The sequence below is a fragment of the Anomaloglossus baeobatrachus genome, chromosome 2 (assembly GCF_048569485.1).
Source record: "Anomaloglossus baeobatrachus isolate aAnoBae1 chromosome 2, aAnoBae1.hap1, whole genome shotgun sequence".
Taxonomy (NCBI): domain Eukaryota; kingdom Metazoa; phylum Chordata; class Amphibia; order Anura; family Aromobatidae; genus Anomaloglossus; species Anomaloglossus baeobatrachus.
Genome location: NC_134354.1, coordinates 535,437,294 through 535,465,220, shown reverse-complemented (window position 1 = coordinate 535,465,220; position 27,927 = coordinate 535,437,294). Strand labels below are relative to the sequence as shown.

The 27,927-nt window shown below is 46.1% G+C and overlaps 1 protein-coding gene across 2 annotated transcripts in view; it reads left to right on the top strand.

The window, feature by feature from the left end:
- The window catches only part of TUBGCP5 (tubulin gamma complex component 5), a 129,289-nt gene that overhangs the window by 9,098 nt on the left and 92,264 nt on the right, over window positions 1–27,927 (top strand). For both annotated transcript variants that reach the window (XM_075336626.1, XM_075336625.1), the window contains exons 4-7: window positions 3,103–3,199; window positions 8,373–8,452; window positions 19,624–19,756; window positions 26,214–26,331. In XM_075336626.1, the coding sequence (XP_075192741.1) occupies window positions 3,103–3,199; window positions 8,373–8,452; window positions 19,624–19,756; window positions 26,214–26,331 (428 nt within the window). The remainder of the gene's footprint in view (window positions 1–3,102; window positions 3,200–8,372; window positions 8,453–19,623; window positions 19,757–26,213; window positions 26,332–27,927) is intronic.

Genomic DNA, 27,927 nt, shown 5'->3' with positions numbered 1-27,927 from the left:
GAGGGCTTGGAATGGAAGGAGCACCATTTGAATTTTGGAAAAGTTGAAGTAAATTGCGCGCACCATGTCACATTAGCAGGGCCCCTTGGGTACCTATACATCAGAAACCCCCCACAAGTGACCTCATTTTGGAAACTGGACCCCTCAAGGATTTTATTCAGGAGTATAGTAAGCATTTTGAATCCACAGGTACTTCACAAAAATGTTGCTGTAGCAACAAATTTCTCACTGTTAAGGGGGCTTTACACGCTGCGACATCGCTAATGCGGAGTCGTTAGGGTCACGGAATTGGTGACGCACATCCGGCCGCATTAGCGATGTTGCTGCGTGTGACACCGATGAGCGATTTTTGCATCGTTGCAAAAACGTGCAAAATCGCTCATCGGTGACATGGGGGTCCATTCTCGATTATCGTTACTGCAGCAGTAACGATGTAGTTCGTCGCTCCTGCGGCAGCACACATCGCTATGTGTGACGCCGCAGGAACGAGGAACCTCTCCTTACCTGCCTCCCGGCCGCTATGAGGAAGGAAGAAGGTGGGCGGGATGTTCCGGCCACTCATCTCCGCCCCTCCGCTTCTATTGGGCGGCCGCTCAGTGACGTCACTGTGATGCCACACGGACCGCCCCCTTAGAAAGGAGGCGGTTCGCCGGTCACAGCGACGTCGCCGGGCAGGTAAGTATGTGTGATGCGTCTGCGCGATGTTGTGCGGCACGGGCAGCGATTTGCCCGTGTCGCACAACAGATGGGGGCGGGTACCCACACTAGCGATATCGGGACCGATATCGCAGCGTGTAAAGTAGCCTTTAGGCTATGTGGCCATGATCCAGCGACACGGCGTCTAGTACACAGTGTCAGCCTCCTGCAGAAATGTGAGTGTTGTCCACGGGAGAACGCAGCTGCCCATGCCCACGATTTGGGTTCAGGCTGCTGTGGACTTTAGTTTTATTCTACCTGCAAAGAACACTCATCTCCGCAGCATAAATTGACATGCTGAGGCTCGGGAAGCTGCGCCACAGGTCGGTTTATGCTGCGGAGAAAAGAAACACAGTGGGCACGGGATTTCTAAAAATCCTGCCACTGTGCTTCTACTGCACAACGCAGCGTTATGGACGCAGGGAAAACACTCTGCGCCCAAAACGCTGCAAACCCTGATTGTGGGCACACAGCGTAAAATGCTACAGTGGATGAATGGATAGATGTCAAACATATATAACGTCCCACCCCCCTGCATATTCTAAGCTGGCGCCCTTTAGTGCCTTTCATGTGACACTAAAGGATGCCTAGCCTTGTATTTAGCCCAAAAAAAAAAAAAAAAATTAAAATAAATGACGTGGGGTCCCCCCTATTTTTGATAGCCAGCTAGGGTAAATCAGACAGCTGTAGCCTGCAAACCACAGCTGACAGCTTCATCTTGTCTGGTGATCAATTTGGAGGGCTCCCCAAGCTGTTTTTTTTTTTTTAATTATTTATAAATAAATAATTAAAAAAAACAAACAAACGTGGGGTCCCCCCAAATTAGATCACCAGCCAAGGTGAAGCTGACAGCTGGGGTCTGGTATTTTCAGGATGGGAAGAGCCATGGTTATTGGACTCTTCCCAGCCTAAAAATAGCAGGCCGCAGCCGCCCCAGAAGTGGCGCATCCATTAGATGCGCCAATTCTGGCGCTTCGCCCCAGCTCATCCCGCGCCCTGGTGCGTTGGCTAACGGGGTAATGAATGGGGTTGATACCAGGTGTGTAATGTCACCTGGCACCAAGCCCAGCAATTAGTTATGTCACGGCGTCTATCAGATACCAGACATAACTAATTGACAGTAATAAGAAAAAAAATTGACAACAAAAAAAAATTTATTTGAAAAAACACTCCCCAAAACATTCCCTGATTGACCAATTTATTGAAAAGAAAAAAAAAAATCCACTATAATCCATTTGGATGTCCCACGTCGCCTCTGGACCTTCTAGAATATGGGGGACACGTTCAGGGAACGTATCCCCCATTTTCTAGGAGGGCAGACCCTCCATTTGAGGAGAGTGGGTGCAAAAAGCTGCACCCACCCTCCCCGGGTCACAGCTGCACAGTGCTGAGCAGCATCAGCAGCCAGCGTCCTGAACACAGGAAGCTGTCATCTGCTCGGCACATGTGACCGGCGTCTGCAGAGAAGGAGGAGGGGGCCGCAGGGGATCAGCGCTCCGGTATGTATGACACCGGGGGACACCGGGGGACACCAGGGGGGGGTAGGGGGGGACCCGGCAGGGCCTAGGGAGCAGGTTTCTGTCGTATGTGTTATGGCACATACGACAGAAACCATAGGAACACTGTAAATGCGGCCGGCGCGCTGCTGTGCTCTCCGATGCGCGCGGCCATCTTGGATTTTCGGGAGGGGGTTGGGGGTCGGGGGGGGCACTTTGGGGATACCGAGGGGACCGGAGGGAACCGGGAAAAAGATTTATCTCCCATCTGGCATGTTTGATCATGCCAGATGGGAGATAAATGATTTTTTACCGGCGCGGTCATTTACTATAACTTGATGATCGGTATACGGTGTATACCGGTCATCAGGTGAGCGGGGACCGGAAAAACCGGCCCGAATCATGATCTCCAGGGTCTCAGCTACCCCCGGCAGCTGAGACCCCGGAAATTTTCTGACTCTGGGGGGCGCTAGACCCTTTTTTCCGACCGCCGTTTTAAAACGGCAGAAAGGAATAAGTACCCTTTTTTAGTGCCGTTTTAAAACGTAACGCGGTCGTAATGGGGTTAAGTAACTAAACTGATGTAACACATTGTTCCGTTTATCTGATTCTAAAACAGAACAGATGCCGGCATCTCGATGGAGCCTAATACATATAGGACACCTGGTATATGTAAGGATCTATAAATCTGCCACACTTTGATGCTGCATTTCCTCCACTTGCCAAAAATCGTCTTGGTGCCTTTTTTGGGGACAGTTGAGTTCTGGATCCCCTCTTCCCTCTGATATTCACACCCGTGTCCCTGCGGATCTCTTCCCTCTCTGTAGTCTTCACCACCAGTATATCAGATAGTTGTATGTTCTAACATAACATTATATCCTAATATGTTTCCTCTATTGTTTTCTTGCAGACAGACGCTCATTATGCCATACTGTCTCTACTGCTTTGTATGTCTGACTCTCCTTCCAAAAATGACTTTATTGAAAAGCCAAGGGAAAAACAAGCAGGTAATCAGAAGAGAAGTCTGTCATTTTGGGCAACATTTCAGTAGTATTCGAATAAAGCTAAAGAGGCAATTTAGGAAATGGCAAAGCCCTCTAGTAAATAACAATGTGTGTGCTTATAGCTATGTTATTCTCCAGTCTCAATAGTAATGTCGTGTTCATAGTGACTATGTACATTATTTGCTGCTGTGGGGTTTTGTCATATGGGCAAATGAGCACCACAGCAGGTTATAAACTGATCAAATAGCTAAAGCCTGCTTTATACGTTATGATTAAGCATACGCTATCGTATGCGATCATACCCGCCCCCATCGTATGTGCGGCACGTTTGTTGAACGTGTTGCACAAACGATTATTTGCTGTCACACGTACTTACCTACCATACGACCTTGATGTGGGCGGCGAACGTCCACTTCCTGGAGTGGGAGGGACGTTCGGCGTCACATCGACGTCACGCGGCAGCCGGCCAATAGAAGCGGAGGGGCGGAGATGAGCAAGACGTAAACATCCCGTCCACCTCCTTCCTTCCGCATTGCCCGCTGGAGCCGCGGGACGCAAGTAAGATCTGTTCATCGTTCCCGGGGTGTCACACACTGCGATGTGTGCTACCTCGGGAACATTGAACAACCTCACATTCATTTTTTAGCAATTGAACGATGTGCATGCAATGAACGTTTTTAACGTTCAATCGCACGTAGCTGTCACACGCTACAATATAACTTACGATGCCGGATGTGCGTCACTTACGACGTGACCCCGCCAACACATCGTAAGATATATTGTAGCGTGTAAAGCCCGCTTAAGAGACGCTGTAAGAATATTATAATACTATATGGGCAAAAATATTGGGACGCCTACAGGAATAAACCGAACAAGATATCACTCAGGGGTAATTGACCTGAAAACCCCTAAAAACACTTTTATTCAATATGATTAAAATCAGAAATCCCACCACACAAAAGCAAAAATGAATGAAAAAGGACATAAAGTGATACAGTGCAAAACAGGGTTTGGTCAAATGCCCTCCCAATTTCCCTACCTTGCCGTGGAGGTTGGCACCCTAAGTGCAGTGCTGCATGTTTCCTGGAACCTGAAAGTGCAATGCATGTATTCAATCACAGTATTCGGTCACATGTAAACATTCAACTCGATATGATGTATCCAACCTATAAATAAAGGAAAGGACAAACACTGTAGCGATCGCTTCAAGTGAAAATGTCACACGTAGAAATAATCACAGTGAATGGTCACATGGAAACATTGCACTCATAACATCAATATTGTTCCTGCAAGGAAAATATCCTGTAACACTGTTGTTGTTATCAAAAGATAGAATGTAAATGGTTCACATACAACCAGTGTATACAGAGCAGTAATTTCATCGCTGTAGACGAAAAGCACATGCTATAGCACTGTCACAAATACATGCAAATCAAGTTTGGAGATGAATTAGTGGGCATTTCAACATACTAAAAAGCCAAACGGCAAGGGACGTAACTACAATATAATAAGAGGTAGTCTTGCGCTAGAGATAATTTTACTTGGGTTTCAAAGACTGCAAGCAGGTTTAAAAAAATCGCCAGATTGCTTCCAACCACCCGGATAGCTGGTAGCCCAAAGAGGATTACCACAATAGCCAATTGCCAGACGCGTCCCCCCCCCCCCCCCCGACTCGAGTCCCCGCTGGGGTTCTTCAGGGGCTCCCACAATAAGGTACAAATAGCTGGCCACAGTCTGCTGTCCAAAATCTCAGTCCCAGGAAGCGGCGATTTTGACCGAGATTGCTTCCGGGTCCAATCATTGCTGTGCCCTCCTGGTCACCACCGCTGACTTACAAGACCTTCCGTGACGACATAACCATGTGACCAGTCAGGTGTGAATGTTGTATTACCTCATTGGCTACAGACTGGTCACATGGCTATGACGTCTCGCAGGTTCTATTATCTGAACTTGGATTGTCACTGTGCGAGTGTCGCATCATGGCGCACACACTCTCCTAACTCTCTCCAGCTGGTATTAACCCCTTTATTACCCAGCGTGCCACCGCATTAGGGCCACTGGACGAGCCGAGTAAAGTGCCTGGAAATGGCGCTAAGAAACAATACGCCATTTCCAGGGGCAGCTGCGGGCTGCCGAGAATCCCAGCCCTCATATGCCTGGTTTTTACCTGGCTGGCAATCAAAATTCGCGGGATCCCACGCATTTTTTTTAAATAATAAAAAAAAAATGAATCGGCTTCCCTGTATTTTGATTGCCAGTGAAGATAAAACCAGGCAGATGGGGGTGGCAGCCGTTCGCTTTATCTGCGCTGAGAATCAAAAGTGACCCGGAGCGCTACGTCCATTTTTTTTTTTTTTTTATCTATTTTTATATATAATATAGATAGAGATATATATATTTCCACACAGCTCTGGAAAAAATGAATAGACCACTGCAAAATTTTCAATTGTTCTGATTTTATGATTGTATGATCTGCCTCCGGGTAAGTGGGTGCGACCAGCTGAGCAAGACTACATGGCTGTCCCCTCCTCAAACAGATAATCATAAACGCCCTTTCTCTGTGCTGGGTCTGTGATTGCCTGACATCACAGTATTGTAAAAATAAATAAATCATTAAAAAAAAAAAAAAATGACGTAGCCCTTTGCGGTATTTTTGATTCTCAGCGCAGATAAAGCACATGGCTACGGTTGCTACCCCCATCTGCATGGCTTTACCTTGGCTGGAAATCAAAATACAAGGAAGACCATTTTATTTATTTATTTTAAATTTATTTAAAAAAATAAAAAAATGCATGGATTCCCACGTATTTTGAAAATGGCGCATTTTCTTAGCGCCATTTCCTGGCACTTTACTCAGCTTGTCCAGTGACCCACATGCGGTGGCACGCTGGGTAATAAAGGGGTTAATACCAGCTTTGTATTCTCAGATGGTACTAAGCCCGAAATTCATGGTGGCACGCCAAATTAGACATGGCCACCATGAATTTCTCGTAAACAGTAAAAAAAAACAACACAGAGAATTTTTTTTAATTAGAAATAAAAAAAAATTAGACTCCATCTTTATTATAAAAACAATCCTTAGTCCGACATAATCCATCACTCTGTACAGACAGTCTACACACAGTGAGAAGCACAAAGAGCTATGTCAGCTCTGCTACATCAAGCAGGCGGACAGTGATGGTATGACTCGTGCAGTCTCGCATTGCATCACCCCGCACCTGACGCTCTCCGGACAGGAGCGCATCAGCTGCATGGAAATATATGCAGCCGATAAACTGCTGCCAGGAGAGTTAGCGCCGTGATGCGACACTCGCACAGTGACAGTCCAAGTTCAGATAACAGAGGACCGGCGAGACGTCATGGCCATGTTACCAATGTGTAGCCAATGAGGTAATACAACATTCACACCTGACTGGTCACATGGGTATGACATCACGGAAGGTCCTTTTAGGCAGTGGTGCTTACCGGGGGCACAGCAATGATCAGACTCGGAAGCAGCGGCTAGGAGATAGCGGGTTTGCTGGATGGGTCGCGGGACCTGTAAGTATGATCATAATGTTTTCCTATTATTATTTTATTTTTTTTTTTTTGGAATCCCCGTGACCCGATCTGTAACATGAGCTTCCCAGGAAAGCTCGGGATTGTGTACACGATCTCTGTGTAAAGGACATTCCACAAACTATATAAGAAAATAAAGTTTAAGTGGCACTCGCCAGTCTAACCAAAAATTCTTTATTTCTAAAACTTGAAACACATCCTATCGTTAGCCATCCATCAGGCTGTGATCTATTTTATCAGAAATAACACCAAAATAATTCTTATGGTACAAGAGGCATAAGAGTAGAACAAAACAAAAACCTCTAAAAACAATAACTCTTTATTTGTATGAAGCTAAAATCCCAAGCAAACATACCTAACAGACAACGTGAGAAACAGTGGTGTGTATGGTCTACACCAGGGTAACACATGGAACATAAAGCGATAGGGGTAACAGAGTGTGATGACCCATGATACTCAGGGCATGGATAGTCAATATAGCTCGAAGGACAAGGACCTTGCCCTAGACTTATCCCCTGTATAGACAACAGAGGTATGGTCACCCTAATCTGTACGGCGCCCCCGTTCCTCGGCGGCTGTCCGTGTTACTCCCTATTCTGCCACTAATTGTATATCCTCCACCAAACCTCATAGTGCAAGTACAGGGTTTTGTTTTGGTTTTGATCTATTTTATCAGCATAGCCACCATACTGAGATTTATATTTATCGCTGCAACTACCTGCTATTAAGCTGTTAAATATTATCTCTGGACTTTATTGTGGCCATATTGATCTATGAGCTAGGAGAATTTTTGCTTCATTATCTGCCTCCTGAGGGACTTCTCAAGGCGAAACGCGTTGAGACGCTACAGTTGGTCTACCGAAGAGGAGAGTAACTTTTCTAATATCAATTTTACTGTCATTATATATTGCTCTGCACCTGCCAAACACTATTAAGTGTTATGTATACACTATACACTATTCACTTGCACTTTTTTCTGGCAAAGACACGCAGGGCGATATAAAAGGACAGCCGACGACAAGTGGGGGCGCCATGTCGCCTTTAGGGTGCCGACCTCTGACGGACAGGGCACAGGAGGGAAAGCTTTATTAGGGCCCGTATTTTCCCCTTTCCTGGGCACACTAGTGGCTGATAATTGCATTTAGGTGTGGACTAGTGCTTTTAGGTTCCAAAAATGCTCCCACTTTTTAATAATGTTTACAGGTTATTATTGAATATGTAGGAGAGAAGAAAAATTTACAAATAGGTTACAATGGTGACGTTCTATTGGCGGACTGCACTGGCATTGAGTTATTTAGCGCAACCTATTTTTTTTCTCAAATGTTAGACAGACTGCCAAAAATATATAAAATCCAGCCCCTAGCCAAACAATGAGACAGAATTCAGGTATTTCATTCAATGATTAAAAATTGTGTCCCAATACTTTTGTCAATATAGTGGATTTTCTTATATCTAATTATGGGTAAAAATCAGAAAACTCTTCAGGCTTTAAGTAATTGATTGCAACATGTATGTGGCGGTTTTGTTTAATTAGAAACTTAAGTAAATATACCAAAAATACATACTCAAATCGGTGTAAATAGTTAATTTTTCTGACATTTTCTGTGGATTTCTGTAGAAGAAGAGGAGCCATTTGACTGGGGAAAATACCTGATGGAAGGAGAAGACGTTGGTCTCAATGAAGATGATAACACACCGGTAAGACTTAACCTTCGTCAGGCTGCATAATTTTGCCAAAATTTCTCGACCCCTTATCTTGGATGGAGGTGGAGATATTTTATTGAAATTTGGCCAATATATTCTGGACCAAAACTGCAGAGATGTCACGAAATTTCAGCCCTCTACGGCTTTTCTAAAAAAAAAATTATTGCAATTTTAAAATGCGGCCGCGGTGGCCGCGAGTAACCTCAGTGACAGCTCAGCTGATCGCGCTACTGCGTGGAGCTGACAGGAGCGTGGAGGACGGGACTTTCAGCGGTGGCGGTGGCGGTGAGAGGGGAACTCGTGGAGGACGGGACTATCAGCGGCGGCAGCGAGAGGGGGATGGACATTGGCAGCTGAAAACATTGATTTTTCCCTCTCGCTGCCGCCGCCGCTGATAGTCCCCGTCCTCCACATCATCTCCCCTGGGGACAGCGGTACTTCGGGGAACACATGGAGGATGGGAGGGACCACTTGCCTGACCTCACTTCCTGACAAATCACCTGCGTTTTTGGTACCAAAAACGCAGGTAAAAGGCAGGTAAAATGCACCACTTTTGATTATCATGCATTTTTCCTGCGTTTTTGATGCCCTCATTGATTTCAATGGGTGACAAATGTTGACAAAAACGCAGGAAGAATGAACATGCTGCATTTTTTTTGTCACAAACTTTTGACAAAAAAACCGCTGACAAACTGCAATGTGCGCATGAAAAATCTGACTTCTCATAGACTTTGCTGGGAAGTCAGATGTCAGAAAGTTCTGCTGACAAAACTGCAGCCAAAAAAGCAGCAAAAAAGCAGGAAAAAAAGCAGCGTGCGCATGTAGCCTTACACCAGGAAGAGACAGGGGGGGGAAGCAGTGTCACAGGCACTCCTCTCACAGAGGAAAGGCTGCAAGCCATGCTCAGTTCTCTGAAGTCATCACTGCAGGAGGATTTCAGGGATCTTAAGAACATGATTAAAGATGTTAAAGAGGAAATCAAATCACTGGGGGACCGTACAGACCATGTGGAGTTTAAAATGGCCGAACTTGCTCAGTTACACAATGATCTGATTGATGCTAACACAGCACTAGAGGAGGAGGTGGGAATACTGAAAAACAAGCTTGTGGATCTGGAAGACAGATCCAGAAGGAACAATCTTAAAATTAGGGGCATTCCTGTGTCAGTAGCTGATAAAGAGCTGCCAGATTTCTTTCACAAGTTTCTCCAACTACTGCTCCCAGAACACACAGAAAGAGATCTCATAGTGGATAGAATACATAGAATCCCTAAACCTAAAGGTATCGACCCCACTCTGCCCAGGGACACGCTGGCACGACTGCATTTTTATAAAACAAAGGAAGCAGTGCTCCAGATACTGAGGGATAACCCTATCCTCCCAGATGAATTTAATGATTTAAAGGTGTTCCCGGACCTGTCTGCTGCAACTCTGGCAAAAAGAAGAGAATTTTCCCAGTTCTCCAGAATCCTGAGGGAGCATGACATACACTATAAATGGGGATTCCCGGTGAAATTGATAATCTTCAGGGATTCTAAAACACATGTATGCCAGTCCCCTCCTCAACTGAGCAAACTACTTGAGTCCTGGGGATTACCCCTTACAATGCACTCAGATTCATGCCGGGAGCAGGGGGATGCTCAGAAGAAAAAGATCAATCCTGAGTGGGAACCAGCTTGAGGGAGTCTCGCCAGCCGCAGGCGTGTGTAGCTCTCATGTGACCTGTGATGTCACTTAAGCCCTCTGTTGTTCTCGCCTATGGCGAGCAAGTACTTCCCAGCTGTCCGGTAAGGATGAAGCTGAAGTATTCAAGTTTTTTTGTTTTTGTTGTTTTTTCCCTCCACCCGTGCACCGTCCCTAACTGGTCCTCCTTGCCTGCCTCTGCCTGCCCTATGCCTCTCAGTCAGCCTGCCTGGAAACATCGTCCTTTCTGGGATCCGCCATGAGTATTAAGTTTCTGTCTCTCAATGTGAAGGGTCTCAATTCTCCTGCAAAAAGATCCATGCTGTGGAGAGAAGTTATAGCATCCAAATGTGATATAGCATGTATTCAAGAAACTCACCTTCTTACTGATGACAATAAAAGGCTACTACATCCAAGATTTCCACAAATGTTCTTTGCAAATGACTCAAAAAAAAAAAAAAAAAAAAAAAAAAAAAAAAGGAGTGGCTATCCTGATTAAAAACTCTGTGGCTTTCAAAATGATTCATGTAACCTATGGTGCAGACGGGAGATATATTATTCTAAAGTGCCTCCTGAATGGGCTTTTGTATACCTTGGCATCGATTTACGCTCCAAACTCATCTCAACTAACTTTTGCCCGGAAATTTTTTCAGATGTTTAGGAGCACCGCACAGGGGTCAGAGATAATCTGCGGGGACTTTAACACTCCAGTTCTTCGATCTATGGACTGCTCGGCGGGGTCCGCTAAGTCAGGAAAGGAACTGAAACAGTTGGTCACGGAGTTTCATCTACATGACATATGGAGATACCTTCATGCATCGGAAAGGGACTATACTTTCTTTTCCCCAAGGCATCGGTCGTACAGCAGGATCGACTTCTTCCTGACGGATAGTAAGACTGTTCACAAGTGTACGGGTGCTGAAGTGGGTCTGATAACCTGGTCGGATCATGCTCCGATAACTTTGGTTGTACAGGACTCTACTAGTGGATTTATGGTGCCTCAGTGGAGACTTAATACTAGTTTACTGAACCAAAAGAAAGTTCAGGAGGAGGTTGTGGCAGGCCTGTTGGAATACTTTGGACATAATGACAATGGGGAGGTCTCTGACGAGACCTTATGGGCTGCACACAAATCAGTTATTAGAGGGCAGTTTTTAAAAACTGCATCATTCTTGAAAAAGCAAAGAGAAGCAGAAATTAAAGAAATTATAGCCCATATTCAACACTTAGAAACTATTAACAAGGCCTCCCCGTCGTCTACACTGCCCAGGGAAATTCTTACTTGCAGGTTTCAACTGTGATCCCTCCTGTTGTATAGATATGAACATTAATCTTAAAAAGAGTAAATCAACTTTTTATGCGATGGGGGATAGAGCCAGCACCTTACTAGCTAGAAGAACAAAAAAACAGGAAATTAAATCTAAAATTGAATTTTTGAAGGGCCCATACGGATCACTTATAAGGCACCCTAATGGGATAGCAGACGCCTTTGCCAAGTATTATGCTGCCCTGTACAATTTAAGGGATGACCCGCAAACCCCTCAGCCAACACCGGAAAAAATTCAGGAGTTTTTGGACGGTCTGGAATTGCCTCTGGTCTCAGACCGGCAATTAGAATCTTTAAATCTTCCCTTTACTATACAGGAAATTTTGGACACCATTAGAGCTTCTAAACGAAACTCAGCCCCAGGCCCGGATGGGCTTCCCTATGAATATTATCAGCAATTTGCCTCTATTCTAGCCCCTTTTTTACTAAAGACCTTTAATTTGTGGCAAACGGCCGGGACTATTTCCTCAGAGAACCTAGAAGCAGTTATCACTACACTACCCAAACCGGGGAAAACGGCAGATACCCCTGGGAATTTCAGACCAATTTCATTGCTCAACTGTGTGATTTAAAAATTGACTCAAAAATGGTAGCCACCAGACTCCATAAAATAATCCCCTCCTTGGTAGCCCCGGATCAGGTGGGTTTTGTGGCGGGCAGGCAATCCAAAGATGGCACCAGGCGGATGCTGGATTTAATTGGGGTGATGGAGCAGTCGGGTGTCCCTGGTGTATTCTTGTCACTCGACGCCGAAAAGGCCTTTGATAGGGTGCACTGGGGATATCTGGAAAGAGTGCTTATGAAATTTGGTTTTGAAGGAAGAATTAAGTCATCTGTTTTGGCCTTGTACTCTCACCCAAATGCTTCAGTTCTAGCCTCGGGTTTTCGCTCATTAAAATTTTCTATAACCAATGGCACCCGCCAGGGGTGCCCGCTGTCCCCTATTGTTTTTGCTCTGGTGGTGGAACCTCTGGCGGAGGCAATTAGGGTGAACCCGAACATAACTGGTATAAGGGTAGGGGAGCATGAACATAAATTGGGTCTATATGCGGATGATGTAATAATATCATGTACTAACCTTGAATATTCCTTTCCAGCAGTGATGTCCACCCTGTCGACCTTCTCTGAGGTGTCTTATTACAAATTGAATGCCACTAAGTCCTTAGTACTACCATTTAATGTACCCGCAAGGTCCAGAAGGATTTTGGAGGCAGCCTTTCCTTTCCAGTGGTGCGAAGACAGTATCCCTTATCTAGGTATCCGTTTGACACCAACCCATTCCCTCATCAGATCCAATCTCGATCACCTACTCAAAAACTTGGGTCAGGCTCTAGGCAGGTTTGAGAAGTTGTCGCTATCTTGGATGGCGAGAATTCAATCCTTTAAGATGACGTTCCTTCCTAAGCTGCTGTATATGTTTAGGTGTCTCCCTCTTAAAATTCCATATAGATATTTGATAAAACTGCAGTCGATGACCAATAAGTTTATTTGGGGTAATAAAAGAGCTAGAGTTGCTAGTAAGATTATGCATCTGCCATATGGAATGGGAGGTCTGGGTACGCCTAATGTGATGGCCTATTATAAAGCTTCTCTTATAGAATCACTCAAAGAATGGTGGAACACGGAGAGCTCCCATAGGTGGGTTCAACTTGAGAACTCTCTGACAGACCAGGGTTCGACGAGGAAACTGATGGAGGTGGAATATCTAAAACGTACTAGGTCCACCCTGTGTCTCCCTACTATGACAGCATCGATAGCCATATGGCGCAGTGAGATGATCCCTAAGATCCAGGTCCCGCTGTCAGAAATTTCGCTCAGAGCAATAGAATCCCACATTCCATATACAAATTTGAGTAGATGGGAAGCAGCGGGTTTTGGAGTTTTGGCGGACTTTTACGATGGTGCAGAGATTAGGCCCTTCAACAATATACTTCGGGAGCACCCCTCCCTAAAGGGGTGTTTTTATCAACACCTGCAGATTCGCCATTTTCTAAGCACAAAATTCCCCCCGGGATCAAACCCGACCTTACCCACTGTTAAGGCACTATTGTTTAAAAAACTAATGAGGCAACCGGGAATCTCTTTAACCTACAAATGGTTGAACAACCCCTCTGACGAGCAAAAGCTCCCATACATGACTAAATGGGAATCAGATTTAGGCATTAACACCTCCCCCTCAGCATGGCATACTGCGACACAGTGGGTGCAAAGATCCTCAAAATGCATTAACCATTTGGAACAGCTGAAAAAGGTGCATCTACGTTGGTACCATACGCCGGCAAAATTGGTGCATTACATTCCCAACTACTCACCGCTCTGTTGGAAGGGCTGCCTCCAGAGGGGATCACTGGGACACTGTTGGTGGCACTGTCCGAGGGTCCAACCTTTTTTGGATAGCAGTTTTCAGACTCATTAGTGAAATAACAGGTGTGCACACCAACCCCAACCCAGGGCTGGCAGTTCTGAATTTGGGCATAGACTCGTACCCGCAGAATTTTAGGGGACTGATTGTGCAAATTCTAATAGCTGCCAGACAGTGTCTGAGCCATCGTGGAAGGCCACTGAAGCTCCATCTGGAGCCGAGTTATATAGTAGGATCGACCAACAATGCCAATATCAATACTGCCTTGCCCACTCCCTAAAACAAAAAACTAGAATTCTTGCAATATGGGAACCCTGGCTGTCATCCAGCCATGCAACACCTATTACACAACTACTCCCCGGGCAAAGAGCACCAAGTTGAGATAGAGCCGATGGAATTATAGCCCTGGCTCGGCTAGCCAGGGGGCTAAAGCATTGAGACCCTGACTGAGGCAGCAGTTTATGAGAGAAATCTAGGAGGAGTTGATGGCCCCGGCTGGTGGACTGGGGTTGGTAATGCAGGCAGGCATCTAACCCTGTACCCCTACTTAACCCCCCCACTTCCCCCCCCAACCCTACCTTCTTCCCCTCCCCCTTTGTTCTTGTTCCCCCTTACTTGAATGAAGTCCCCATCTTTCCTCCCCTCTCCTCCCTCCCCATGTTGTTGTGTGGTTAAAGTGTAAGGCAGAGGAATTGTAACTGGATTGTCTCGGAGTATATTAATGTATGGAGCCCTCATGTGCGGGCAGTTGACAATTGTTCTCTTAACCCCTTCACCCCCGGCCACTAAAACACCCTAATGACCGGGCCATTTTTTGCAATTCTGACCAGTGTCACTTTGACAGGTTATAACTCTGGAACGCTTCAACGGATCCTGGCGATTCTGAGATTGTTTTTTCGTGACATATTGTACTTCATGTCAGTGGTAAATTTAGGCCGATATGTTTTGCGTTTATTTGTGAAAATTTAGGAAATTTGGCGAAAATTTTGAAAATTTCGCAAATTTCAAACTTTGAAAATTTATGCCCATAAATCTGAGAGATATGTCACACAAAATAGTTACTAAATAACATTTCCCACTTGTCTACTTTACATCAGCGCAATTTTCGAAACAAATTTTTTTTCCGTTAGGAAGTTAGAAGGGGTCAAAGGTCATCAGCAAATTCTCATTTTTCCAACAAAATTTACAAAATAATTTTTTTTAGGGACCACATTACATTTGAGGTGACTTTGAGAGGCCTAGGTGACAGAAAATACCCAAAAGTGACCCCATTCTAAAAACTACACCCCTCACACTGCTCAAAACCACATCCAATAAGTTTATTAACCCTTTAGGTGCTTCACAGGAACCAAAGCAATGTGGAAGGAAAAAATGAAAATTTTACTTTTTAACACAAAAATGTTACTTTAGCCATAAAATTTTCATTTTTACAAGGGAGAAAAGAGAAAGTACACAATACAATTTATTGTGCATGTTCTCCTGAGTACGCAGATACCTCATATGTGGTGGAAATCAAATGTTTGGACACACAGCAGTGCTCGGAAGGCAAGGAGCGCCATTTGAATTTTTGAGTGCAAAATTAGCTGCACCTGTTAGCGGACGCCATGTCGGGTTTGAAGACCCCCTGAGGTGCCTAAACAATGGAGCTCCCCCACAAGTGACCCCATTTTGGAAACTAGAGCCCTCAAATAATTGTTCTAGATGTTTGGTGAGCACTTTGAACACCTGGGGGCTTCACAGAAGTTTATAGCGTTGAGCCGTGAAAAGAAAAAAAATTTTTTTTACCACAAAACGGTTGCTTCAACTAGGTAGCTTTTTTTTTCACAAGGCTATCAGGAAAAAATGCACCATAAAATGTATTGTGCATTTTCTCCTGAGTACGCAGATACCTCATATGTGGTGGAAAGTAATTGTTTGGGCGCATGGCGGGGCTCAGAAGAGAAGGAGCGCCATTTGACAGCAAAATTGGTTGGAATCATTAGCGGACGCCATGTCACGTTTGGAGACCCCCTATGGTGCCTAAACAGTGGAGCTCCCCCACAAGTGACCCCATTTTGGAAACTAGAGCCCTCAAATAATTTTTCTAGATGTTTAGTGAGCACTTTGAACACCTGGGGGCTTCACAGAAGTTTATAGCGTTGAGCCGTGAAAAGAAAAAAAATTTTTTTTACCACAAAACGGTTGCTTCAACTAGGTAGCTTTTTTTTTCACAAGGCTATCAGGAAAAAATGCACCATAAAATGTATTGTGCATTTTCTCCTGAGTACGCAGATACCTCATATGTGGTGGAAAGTAATTGTTTGAGCACATGGCGGGGCTCAGAAGAGAAGGAGCGCCATTTGACTTTTCAAACGCACAGACGCAGTGCACTGATCGGCCGCTGCAGGACGCACGGTCGGATGCGATAAAAAAAGCGTCGGGGATACGTAAAAAAAAAAGTCACGCCAAAAATTGAGCAGGGATGCCGATCCGTTATGTGCATCCCTGATCAGCGCTTGGCGGGACGCACGGACGGATGCGATACAAAAAGCGTCGGGGATACGGAAAAAAAAGTCACGCCAAAAATTGACCATGGATGCCGATCCGTTATCTGCATCCCTGATCAGCGCTTGGCGGGACGCACGGACGGATGAGGTGTAAAAATGGACAGGGGATACGGAAAAAAAAAAAAGTTATACTCACAGTACCCAGAGGACTAGCAGGAGGATCACTGACCAGAAGAGCTGCAGAGGAACAGATGGCAGAGAGATGGACAGCTTTACAGGAGCAGCAGGCAGATCAGCAGAATGCCCAGGAAGGACCCAGCGATGGACGCAGATGTGATCAGGCCGGTGAAGACAGGTAAGAGGACGTCGGGGGAGAGCAGAGGGGGAGAGGGGGGGGTTGAGAGCAGAGGGGGGGGAGAGCAGAGGGGGAGGGGGAGAGCAGAGGGGGAGACCGGAGAGGGAGCTGCAGAAGCAGAATAGAAATAATGGGGGAGGCAGTCAGATCGCGGGGGGAGCGGATCGGGATGTCGGGGGGGGGGGGCACGGCAGGGGCTATCACGGCAGCGCGCAGGGGCACCACAGGAGCGCGCACGGGCTGCAAAGTGAGCACAGTACTCACTTTGCAGCAGCAGCGGTGACCTCAGCAGCAGCGGTGGTAGCAGATCGGGATGCCGGGGGGAAGATCGAGGCGTAGGGGGGCAGATCGGGGGGGGCACGGGCAGGGGCCTTCACGGGAGCGCGCAGGGGCCTTCACGGGAGCGCGCAGGGAGCGGAATACTTACCATTGGAGCAGGAGCGGCGGAGACATCACAGGCGGCGGCGGCAGCAGCAGCGGTGGCGTGGTACCAAAAGTACCAGCCACTCCACGCTGCAGACATGTTGGGGGAGGGCTCACAGGCCAGCACAGGCCTGGGGAGGGCGGCCACCGGCAGATCAGACCGCCCCACTGCACACTGATTGGAGCGATTGCGCGTCATAGCACGATCGCTCCAATCAGTGCTGCAGGGGCTGGGAGCGACATGTTTGAGGTCCACCTATGATATGCTGCTGCAGCTGCGGCATCTCATAGCTGGATCTCACAGGATCGCACTAATTCGGGCATTATTTTTGCCGAAATTAGTGCGATCGATGTGGTTGGCGGTTCAGATTTGAACAGCCAATCACATCGATCGTCGATAGGGGGTGGCGATGCCGCCCCCCCTGGGGTCAAGCAAAGGTCCCCTGCTGTAAGAAACAGCAGGGGACATCATTTGAAAGCCGTTGCTATGGCCACGGCAATCAAATGAAGTTTAGGCAGTAAAATTACGTCCCTGGTCGTTAAGTCACGTTAAAATAGGACGTAATTTTACTGCCCGCGGTCGTGAAGGGGTTAAATCACCATGTATGATTTTGTATCTGCCGTGTTTTCAATAAAAAACTAATTGGAAAAAAAAAAAAGTAGGGTAAAGAGGGGATGGGGAAAAAAAAGGGGGGGGGGGGAGGGAAAGACAAAGTTTGTCACCATTTCTCATCCCAAATAACCTGCCAGATTCTTCTACCTTTTTTTAAACACTACAGCCTTGATCTCTCTTCCAATTCTGAATTGTCTTTTGGAAGGAGTGAGCTTGAGGCAGTAGCCCTCCCCCCCCCTAATTCTTCTATCTCTAGAATCACTCATGGTGGTGCTGTCACGGGGAAGGGTAAAAATCCGTATTACGTACCGGTAATGGGTTTTTCCTGAGCCCATGGCAGCACGACTTTATACCCTCCAGTTCTTATTTGTGTATTTTCACCCTTTGGGTATTCCCTTCCTACACTTGAAATGTATTTGGTGGTGGTGTGTACTAATCATGTCTGGAGGTCCTCTCATGCTCGATAACCAACTGGAACTGGGGAGAGGTACTGCCCCTTTGTTTCAAGTGGGTTTCCTGTTGAGGATGGGCGGAACCTCTCTCACGGTAGTGCTGTCATGGGCTTTGGAAAAACCCATTACCTGTAAGTACTACGGATTTTTCCTGTGCTGAGATTTTATATATGTGTCCCTGCTATGTACTGTGTAATGGGGCCGTGTCTTACCGTACAGATACATGGTCTGGTCATACCACATCTCCTGGGCAAGGGAGGAAGTACTAAAGTATACATATAGCACAGCATGGCATCGCAAATATATATAAAATATATATATATTTTATTTAAAACATTTTTTTATAATCTGGCAGGGAAATGTTTTACATCACAAAAAGAATCAGCTATGATATAATGCTGTATTGTTAGTAAACGTTCGTTTGCATTCTCCCCTGCCCAGGAGATGTGGTATGATCAGACCATATCCCTGTACGGTCAGACACAGCCATTGCACAGTACATACCAGGGACACATATATAAGATCTCAGAACTTTTTTTTTTTTTTAAAAAAAACATCCAATTGTGGAACCTATTATTGTTCCAAGATTTATTGATTTAAAATCAACTTTGTTCATGGGAAAACCTCTCTTTAAGGCGTGTGTTTCATTGGTGGTACGATTCATATGTCGTCAGAGGAAACATATGCAAGAAACTGGATTACGTTTCTGTCTTAATTTGTGCCTCTCTTTGGCATAAATGATGATGAATTTGTCAGCCGTGCTTTATCAATCCCTGTCTAGCTAAGATTTTTTTCTAGTTTTCAAAAATTTGTCAAAGCTGTGATAGGAATGGTGTAAAAATTACACCAAAGTTGTGGACATTTTTTGAGCAACTATGTGCTGCACAAAAACTTGTAAATTTTCAAGTGGTTTTATGTTAGAAAACTTTCAAAAACTACTTAATGAATCAAGGCTTAGCTTTTATTAGGGCTATGTCCCCCTATAAGTAGCTTGGCTTAGTTTGCACACTTTTTATTTTTGCTGATGGACTACCTTTTGTAGTGAAAGTTATCACTTCTTGTGAGCACATAGAACCTTTTCTCGCCCTCCCAGTCTGGTTTTGAGTCTTTCACTGCTCCCCATGTCCGTTATTGTCTACAGTGCTGACGTCACAACACACAGCTTCAGGAAGTAACTGAGCGCTGAGGCTCGTGCTGTGAACGTGGGCAAAGCCGCTGTGCTCAATCACTGGCTGCAGTGCTGTCAATTTGATGATAGTGGGAGCTGTGGCATAGACTTGGCTCTAGACCTGGGAAGTTGAGTATTGCTGTCTTTTTTTTGTTTTTGGAGATGGAGTTTCAAAAGCATGAAAACCCCTTTAATTTCAGATTATAAACTGCTGTCTGCCCGTGGTCTTAATAGTATTCCATTTATAAATGGTGTGTTAAGTAGAAGTGTTTACTGACTCCTTTTTAATGATTTCAGGAATGGTCTGATATTAGTGAGGAGGAAGAGGATCAAGAGACCCTTAGTAGGGAGGACTCAGGAATTCAGGTTGATAAGACCCCACTAGATGATGCTGATAAGAAGAACACAGCTCCTGTAGTATCATGGAAAGGTAACTGTGTCTGTGATCGTCTGTGTGCCACTGTGTATAATCAGATTACCTAAGACTGATGCTATTAAAGTTTAAAACCCTAAATAAATATATGTAGGGATTTACTGTGTAAGGGTACAGTCTCACTAAACGACGTACCAGCGATTCCGACCACGACATGACCTGGTCAGGATTGCTGGTGCGTCGCTACATGGTCCCTGGTGAGCTGTCAATCATGCAGATCTCCCCAACGACCAGTGACCAGCCACCAGCGACTCGTGGAAACGATGCTGCGCTTGGTAACCAAGGTATATATCGGGCAACTAAGCAAAATGCTTTGCTTGGTTACCCGATATTTACCCTTGTTACCAGCGCACACCGCTTAGCGCTGGCTCCCTGCACGGGTTACTAAGCAAAGCGCTTCGCTTAGTTACACCAATATGTACTCTGGCTACGTGTGCAGGGAACCAGCACTGGCAGCCTGAGAGCGGCGTACGCTAGTAACCAAGGTAAATATCGGCTAACCAAGCAAAGCGCTTCGCTTAGTTACCCGATGTGTACCTTGGTTACCAGCGTCCGCAGCTTCCAGACGCCGGCTCCTGCTCCCTGCACATTCAGATCGTTGCTCTCTCCCTGTCAAACACAGCGATGTGTGCTTCACAGCGGGAGAGCAACGAGCAAAAAATGAACCAGCACGGTGTGTAACGATCAGCGATTTTCACAGCACGGGCCAGGTCGCTGCTTAGTGTCACACACCGCGAGATCGCTGATGAGGTCACTGCTGCGTCACAAAACCTGTGACTCAGCAGCGATCTCGCTATGTGAGAAGTACCCCTTACTTTCATTATATTGTGGTCTCTAAAATATATTAAAGGGGTTATCCACTACTCTCTGTTAAAATAAAAAAAAACGCTTCTACTCTCCTCCCTTGTTGACACTCCTTTTTTCCAGGGTTCACATGTGGTTGCAATGTCACGCAAGCCCTGTGCCCAATCCACACCAGCCTCACTGTCCCCACCTTCAGACAAATAAGAAATCAAGAGGAAGTGGGTTTTTCTATTTCAACAGAGGCAAGCGTGGAATGGGAAGGGATTGTCCAAGTAGTGTATAATCCCTTTAAATCTGTCTGCAGGTTAACCCCTTCCCAGCATAGGACATACTTAGTTTGCCATGGTTGGATAGGGGCCCCAACAGATGACGTACTGGGCACGTCTTGGCTATTGCGAGGGTACAGGAGCTGTGCCCATGTGTTCAACAAAGGGTCTTTGGCTTACCGGACAGCTGAGTCCTGGCTCTTTCATCCTGGTCCCCCCACACCACCCCTAGCTGTTTAACCCCCTAAATGCTGCCATCAATAGCAATGGCAGCATTTAGGTGCTGGGAGAGGGAGTGCACGCTGAGCTCTTACATCGGGGTTTCCGTGTAAATCTCTGAAAAATGTGATACAGGGAAATTTTTTTTTTTTTCTGTTGGAAATTTTGTCTGAAATGGTCACTTTGAAGTTCTGTCTGGCCTGTGGTCTGGTGATGTCTATCTTTTTATGCAACTTTTTAGATGTACACAAATGTGCAGTCAACATTCATTTTGTGCACCTTTTGAGAAGGACACCGCTGAATGGAGGCTAAGTGGAGTCCATAGTATCTCTACTGTAGTTTTTCAAAACGTATGGGGTACTGGCAAACTTGATAGAAATTATGTAACAAATTGTATAGTCCATTTTCTTCTATTACCCTTATTGAAAATTAAAATTTTGGGGCCAAAGCAACATTTAAGTAGAAGAAAATAATTTTTATTTTCAGAGCCCAATGTTATACAACTCTGTGAATCACCTGGCCCAAGATTAATTCCTTGAGGGGGGTGTAGTATGCATAATGGGTTCAATTGTGGCAGGTTTCCGCTGTTTTTCCATGTTAGAGGTTCTTCAAATGTGACATGATGTCTGCAATCTATTTTCACAGCTCAACGGTATAAAATTCTGATAAGTTTCTTGAGGGGTCTAGTTTCCAAAATGGAGTGACTTGTGTTTTTTTTTTTTCAGTTTTTAGGAACATCAGGGCTCTGCAAACGCGGCATGGCATCCGCTATTGATTCCAGACTATTTTGCGTCCCTAAAAGTCAAATAGCGCTTCTTCCCTTCCGAGCCCTGCCGTGCACCCAAACAGTAGATTTCCACCACATATGGGGTACCTGTGTACTCAGGAGAAATTGCACAACATATTGTGTGGTATATTTTCTCCTGTTACCCTTGTGAAAATGCTAAATTTGGGGTAAAGTAACATTTTTGTAGGTAAAAAGTTTATCATTTTTCCTTTCCACATTTGTTTAGTTCCTACGAAGCACCCTGAAGGGTTAATAAACTTCAGTGTGGTTTGAGGAGTTCAATTTTTAGAATGATGTAGCTTTTGGTATTTTCTGTCAATGTGACTTCAAACGTGATGTGGTCCCCCCAAAAAAACTGGTTTTGTAAATTTTGTTTGAAAATAAGAAATAGCTGATAAACATTGAACCCCTGTAACTTTTTTTTAAGAAAAAAATTCAAAAATGGTGCCGATATAAATAAATAAATAAATCTTTATTTTTATATAGCGCTAACATATTCCGCGGCTCACAATCTAAATTCCCTGTCTGTATGTTTTTGGAGTGTGGGAGGAAACCGGAGTACCTGGAGGAAACCCATGCAAACACAGGGAGAACATACAAACTCCTTGCAGATGGTGTCCTTGGTGGGATTCGAACCCAGGACCTCAGTGCTGCAAGACTGCAGTGCTAACCACTGAGCCACCGTGCCGCCCATATAAAGTAGACATGTGGAAAATGCTACTTATTAACTATCTTGTGTGGTATAACCTGGCTGGTTTAAGAGCATAAAAATTCAAAGATTGCAACATTTTCATCAAATTTTTGATATTGTCACAAAAAAACCTCAAAATATTGTCCTAAATTTACCATGAACGTGAAGTACTATATAAGTATTATATAGTACTATATAATGTCAGAATCACCGGGATCCATTGACGTGTTTCAGAGTTATAACCTCATCATAAAGTGACACTGGTCAGCATTTAAATTTGGCTGTCAGAAAGGTGAAAACAGGCTGGGGGGCTGAAGGGGTTAAGTGTCATATATTGTATTATACCTTATATGGCCACATAATATTTAAAATAAGTCTTCTCGAGCCCAGAAAAATCATAAAATTGGTACATACATATGTATAGATATATCTATTATCTCTGGGTTAATATGTGAAAGCCTCCAGCGTTCTGTCACGCCACAGCACTTTGATTGACAGTTCACTTTGCACAGATGTGCTGCACCAAGAGCTGTCAATCAAAATTTTTAGGTACCACATCTCATTTGAAGTGATTTGAGAAACCTAGGCGACAGAAAATACCCAAAAGTGACCCCATTCTAAAATCTGCACCCCTCACTCTGCTCAAAACCACATCCAAGAAGTTTATTAACCCTTTAGGAGCTTCACAGCAACCAAGCAATGTAGAAGGAAAAAATCAAAATTTTACTTTTTTACACAAAAATGTTACTTTAGCCATAAAATTTAGCATTTTCACAAGGGTATCAGGAAAAATGCACCATAAAATGTATCGTGCATGTTTTCCTGAGTACGCAGATACCTCATATGTGGTGGAAATCAAATGTTTGGGCACACGGCAGGACTCTGAAGGCAAGGAGCGCCATTTGAATTTTTGAGTGCAAAATTAGCTGCACTCATAAGCGGACGCCATTTCGGGTTTGAAGACCCCCTGAGGTACCTAAACAATGGAGCTCCCCACAAGTGACCCCATTTTGGAAACTAGACCCCTCATGGAATTTATCTAGCTGTTTAGTGAGCACTTTGAACCCCTGGAGGCTTCACAAAAGTTTGTAATTTTCAGCCGTGAAAATAATCTTATTTTTTTTTTTTTTTTACCACGAAATTGTTTTTTCAAACAGGTAGCTATTTTTTTCACAAGGGTATCAGGAAAAATTGCACCATAAAACGTATTGTGCAATTTCTTCTTAGTACACAAATACCTCATATGTGGTGGAAATCAATTGTTTGGGCGCACAGCGGGGCTCAGAAGAGAAGGAGCGCCATTTCACAGCAAAATTGGTTGGAATTATTAGCGGACGCCATGTTGCGTTTGGAGACCCCCCCCCCCCCCCAGCCCCCCCCGAGGTGCCTAAACAATGGAGCTCCCCAACAATTGACCCCATTTTGGAAACTAGACCCCCCCCCCCCCCATACAAAAAAATTAGTTTGGCGAAATAAAAAATCCGGACGTCAGTAAAAAAAAAATAATAATAAAATTAATGAGCGCCTGCAACTGACACTAAGGCAAGTGCCACGCGTGAGAGCGATGCACGAATCTCGCATCGCATCATCGCACACCGCACACTCCTGTCTGGAAGAGAGCGGCTGTGCCGGATGATGCGATGTGAGACTCGTGCATCGCTCTCATGTGTGGCACTGGGGTGACCCTTACAATATTCAGTAAAAAATACTGTAGTTGACAATTACTACAGTATAATTTTACTGGCCCTAAACTAAGTATTTCTATTTCTTTCTTAGTTTACAGAAAAAAAATCAGGACGCACGCACGGATGTGCTGCAAAAAGGGGGAGACTAGGTGGGATGAAAAAAAAAAAGGGCGGAGGATGGGAGAGGGCGCGTCGGAGGATGGGAGAGGGCGCGTCGGAGGATGGGAGAGGGCGCGTCGGAGGATGGGAGAGGGCGCGTCGGAGGATGGGAGAGGGCGCGTCGGAGGATGGGAGAGGGCGCGTCGGAGGATGGGAGAGGGCGCGTCGGAGGATGGGAGAGGGCGCGTCGGAGGATGGGAGAGGGCGCGTCGGAGGATGGGAGAGGGCGGGCAGCAGATCGGGGAGGGTGAGAGATGGGGGAGGGAGCTTCAGATGAAGAGGATGGGAGAGAGCAGGCAGCAGATCAGCGAGGGTGAGAGAGGGGGCAGCAGATCAGGGAGGGTGGCAGCAGCTGATGAGGGGGAGCGGGCAGCGGATCGGGGAGGGTGAGATGGGGGAGGGGGCAGCAGATCGGGGAGGGTGAGATGGGGGAGGGGGCAGCAGATCGGGGAGGGTGAGATGGCGACAGCGGGCAGGAGATCGCGGAGGTGAGATGGCGGACAGCGGGCAGGAGATTGCGGAGGTGACGCAGCGGGCAGCAGATCGCGGAGGTGAGATGGCGGAAGCAGGCGGCATATCGCGGAGGTGACATAGCGGGCAGGAGATCGCGGACGTGACGCAGCGGGCAGGAGATCGCGGAGGTGAGATGGCGGGCAGCGGGCTGCAGATCGCGTATTGAGATGGCGGCCAGCGGGCTGCAGGTCGCGGAGGTGAGATGGCGGCCAGGGGGCGGAAGATCGCGGAGGTGAGATGGCAGACAGCGGGCAGCAGATCGGGAAGGTGAGATGATGGAGGGCGGTGGCAGATCGCACAGGGTGGGAGATGGTGGATGGTGGAGGGGGCAGCAGATGAGAGTGGGAGAGAGCGGGCAAGAGATCACAGAGGGGTGTAGCGGCTGATGGGAGAGAGCGGTGGCAGATGGACGCGGCTGCAGCAGATAGAGGAGATCGGCGGCGGTGGCAGCGCATCGGAGGATCGTGGCAGTGGATCAGGGCCAGGGCACTTGCAGGGATCACTCCCCTCGGCTTCCACGGACAGAGTAAAGCGGAGGGGAGCGGTCTCCGGCCCCAGATCCACGGTGATTGGAGAGATCGGTCACAAGGCCGATCTCTCCAATCAGAGCTGGGGGCGCGTGAAGCACCGATCACCCAGCTTCAGCCAATGGCTAGTGCTACAGCTGCACTGATCAGGGCTGGATTTCAATGTTTCAGCCATTTTCAATGGCTGAAATATTACAGTGGCTGTGATTGGCTGAGCAGTGTTCGTCAGCCAATCACAGCCTCCATAGGTCCGGGGAGGAGGCACCACCCCTCCTGAGGTTAGGCAGAGGTCCCCTCCTCCCTGAATCTAAGGTTTTTGTAAACAGATTACACTCACCGGGGCTCCGGGGCCGCGATTTCGCCATGACGTACTGGGTACGTCATGGGTCGTTTAGCACCATGTCACCATGACGTACCCAGTACATCAAGGGGTTAAGGAGCTATGCAGATTTCCTTCCGTATACTGCGGGCCCTATTCATTATTGAGTTTGCGCCTTACTCTTCTTCTTATTTGAGCCTTTTACATGTTTCCCTGTTTTTGTCCATGTGGGTAGGATTAGTCTTTTCTATCTGTTTTTGGTAGATTTATCTATTGCAACTTTTTAAAAAGTTGCAGTCTTTTTGCACCCTTGTCCCTCCCCCATGGGGTAATGTTACATTTGTCTGGAATTTATTATAGAGCTACGGCAAATCCTGTGGAAAGGCCATACATGTAAGTGATGAGAATCCCCTTTAGTAGGAGGTTGATGTGTTACCTTAGTAATAGTGGTAATTTTTTCTACTGACTGACCTATTCCCTACAGTTGGGGAGCCTGACGCACGCACTTGGCTGGAGCAGCATGTGGTCCCTCAGTACTGGACGCCTCGGGCTTGCCGATTTTCACACAGTTCACACTTGCATTCTAATCTAGCTGTTATCTGGTAAGTTATGTTTTCCATTCACTTTTTAATTTTTGTATCATTTGTCCTTTATCATAAAGAAGTTGTGTAATAAAGGGTTTACAGGACAGTAGTGCAAGGACGTCTGTCACTGTCAAACAAAAATGATCCCTGGAATTATGTTCCCAATCGAGATGTATGGATGTGAAATGTGGACACTTATGAAATCAGATGGAAGAAAAATTGATGGCTTATAGAAGACTTTTATTAATCCCATAATCAGAAAGCATCATATACTAGGATGATTATATAAACACACAACTGTCCCTGTAAGGCGAGATCACCAGCCAAACGTTGACCTATTTTAGACATGTAATGAGGACAAATTCATTAGAAAGAAAATGCTACTCAGAAGAGTCAGTCGTAAAAGGAAACAGGAGACCAAAGGCTGGATACTGTCAGGAATGATACAAGAATGAATATCAAGACATTGGAAGAAGCCTTTGATACAGGGAAGCATTGAAAGGACTAGTCTGCAGAGTATATAAGGGACATGACTGGATAGAAAGAATCGGAATACATCAGTATAGATTTCCCTGCTTTTCATCTCAGCCAAAACGAAGAAGGCTTATATAGAGTAGTAGAGAATACGCTTTCTCATTTCTTCATCGTTCCTTATGGGAGACCCAGACCATGGGTGTATAGCTTCTGCCTCCGGAGGACACACAAAGTACTACACTCAAAAGTGTAGCTCCTCCCTCCGGGCTATATACACCCCCTGGATGACAATCTAACCAGTTCAATGCTTTGTGTTTCAGGAGGCACACACACATGCATTCTCTCATTTTTCTTTTTTTTTTTAAGATTTTATTTTTAAAGATATGGAAGAAAAGCGGGTCCAGTCTGGACTCCCAGCATGTCCCTTCTCACCCCACTGTGTCGGCGGTGCTGTTAAGGTTGACTTTACAAGGCTGGAGCCTTCACATGCCGCGCTCCTTCAACATCCTTTTCAGGCTCTGGTTTGAAGTGGGAGCCATCACGGTCCTCTCTGCTTTGCAGGAGACCGGTCTCCATCCGCAGCCCTGTCAGGTTCCTGCTGGACGGAGCGTTTAACCTTCCCTCAGGGACATGGCCCTGCGTCTCAAAGCTAAGTATTGAGACGTTTTTCAGGGGTCCCGGGTACTTTTATTGAGGGGAGAGTATGTCTTTTGTCGTTACTGTAACTTCCGTCCGGTTCTGGGGGTTTTTCCTCAGAACCGCGCCGAGGGTGCCTGCTCGTCGGCCGCATGTTAAAATCTAGGCCCCGGCTTCAGTTTGGGCCTAGTTTCGTTTTCAGCTTCCCCTGCATGTCATTCATGCAGGGGAATAGTGTGGCGCCGCCCACCGGCCGGCCAGCAGAGGGGAGGACACTCCTCTCTGAGGAGCTGTTCCCTCCCCTTTATCTCTCCTTGGCCCTCCGGTTTCCCGCTCTTGGGCTAATCCCCGCCCCCCTCCTCCTTCCAGCGCCATTTTCTCAGCGTTCTCGCACTGATCGGCGCTGGATGCTGCAGCTGCTGCTTTTTAGGAAGGCTGACGCTTCACTGGGGGTCCGAGCTGTGGAATCCGAAGGGCACACAGAGAGCGGTCTGGTAAGCCACA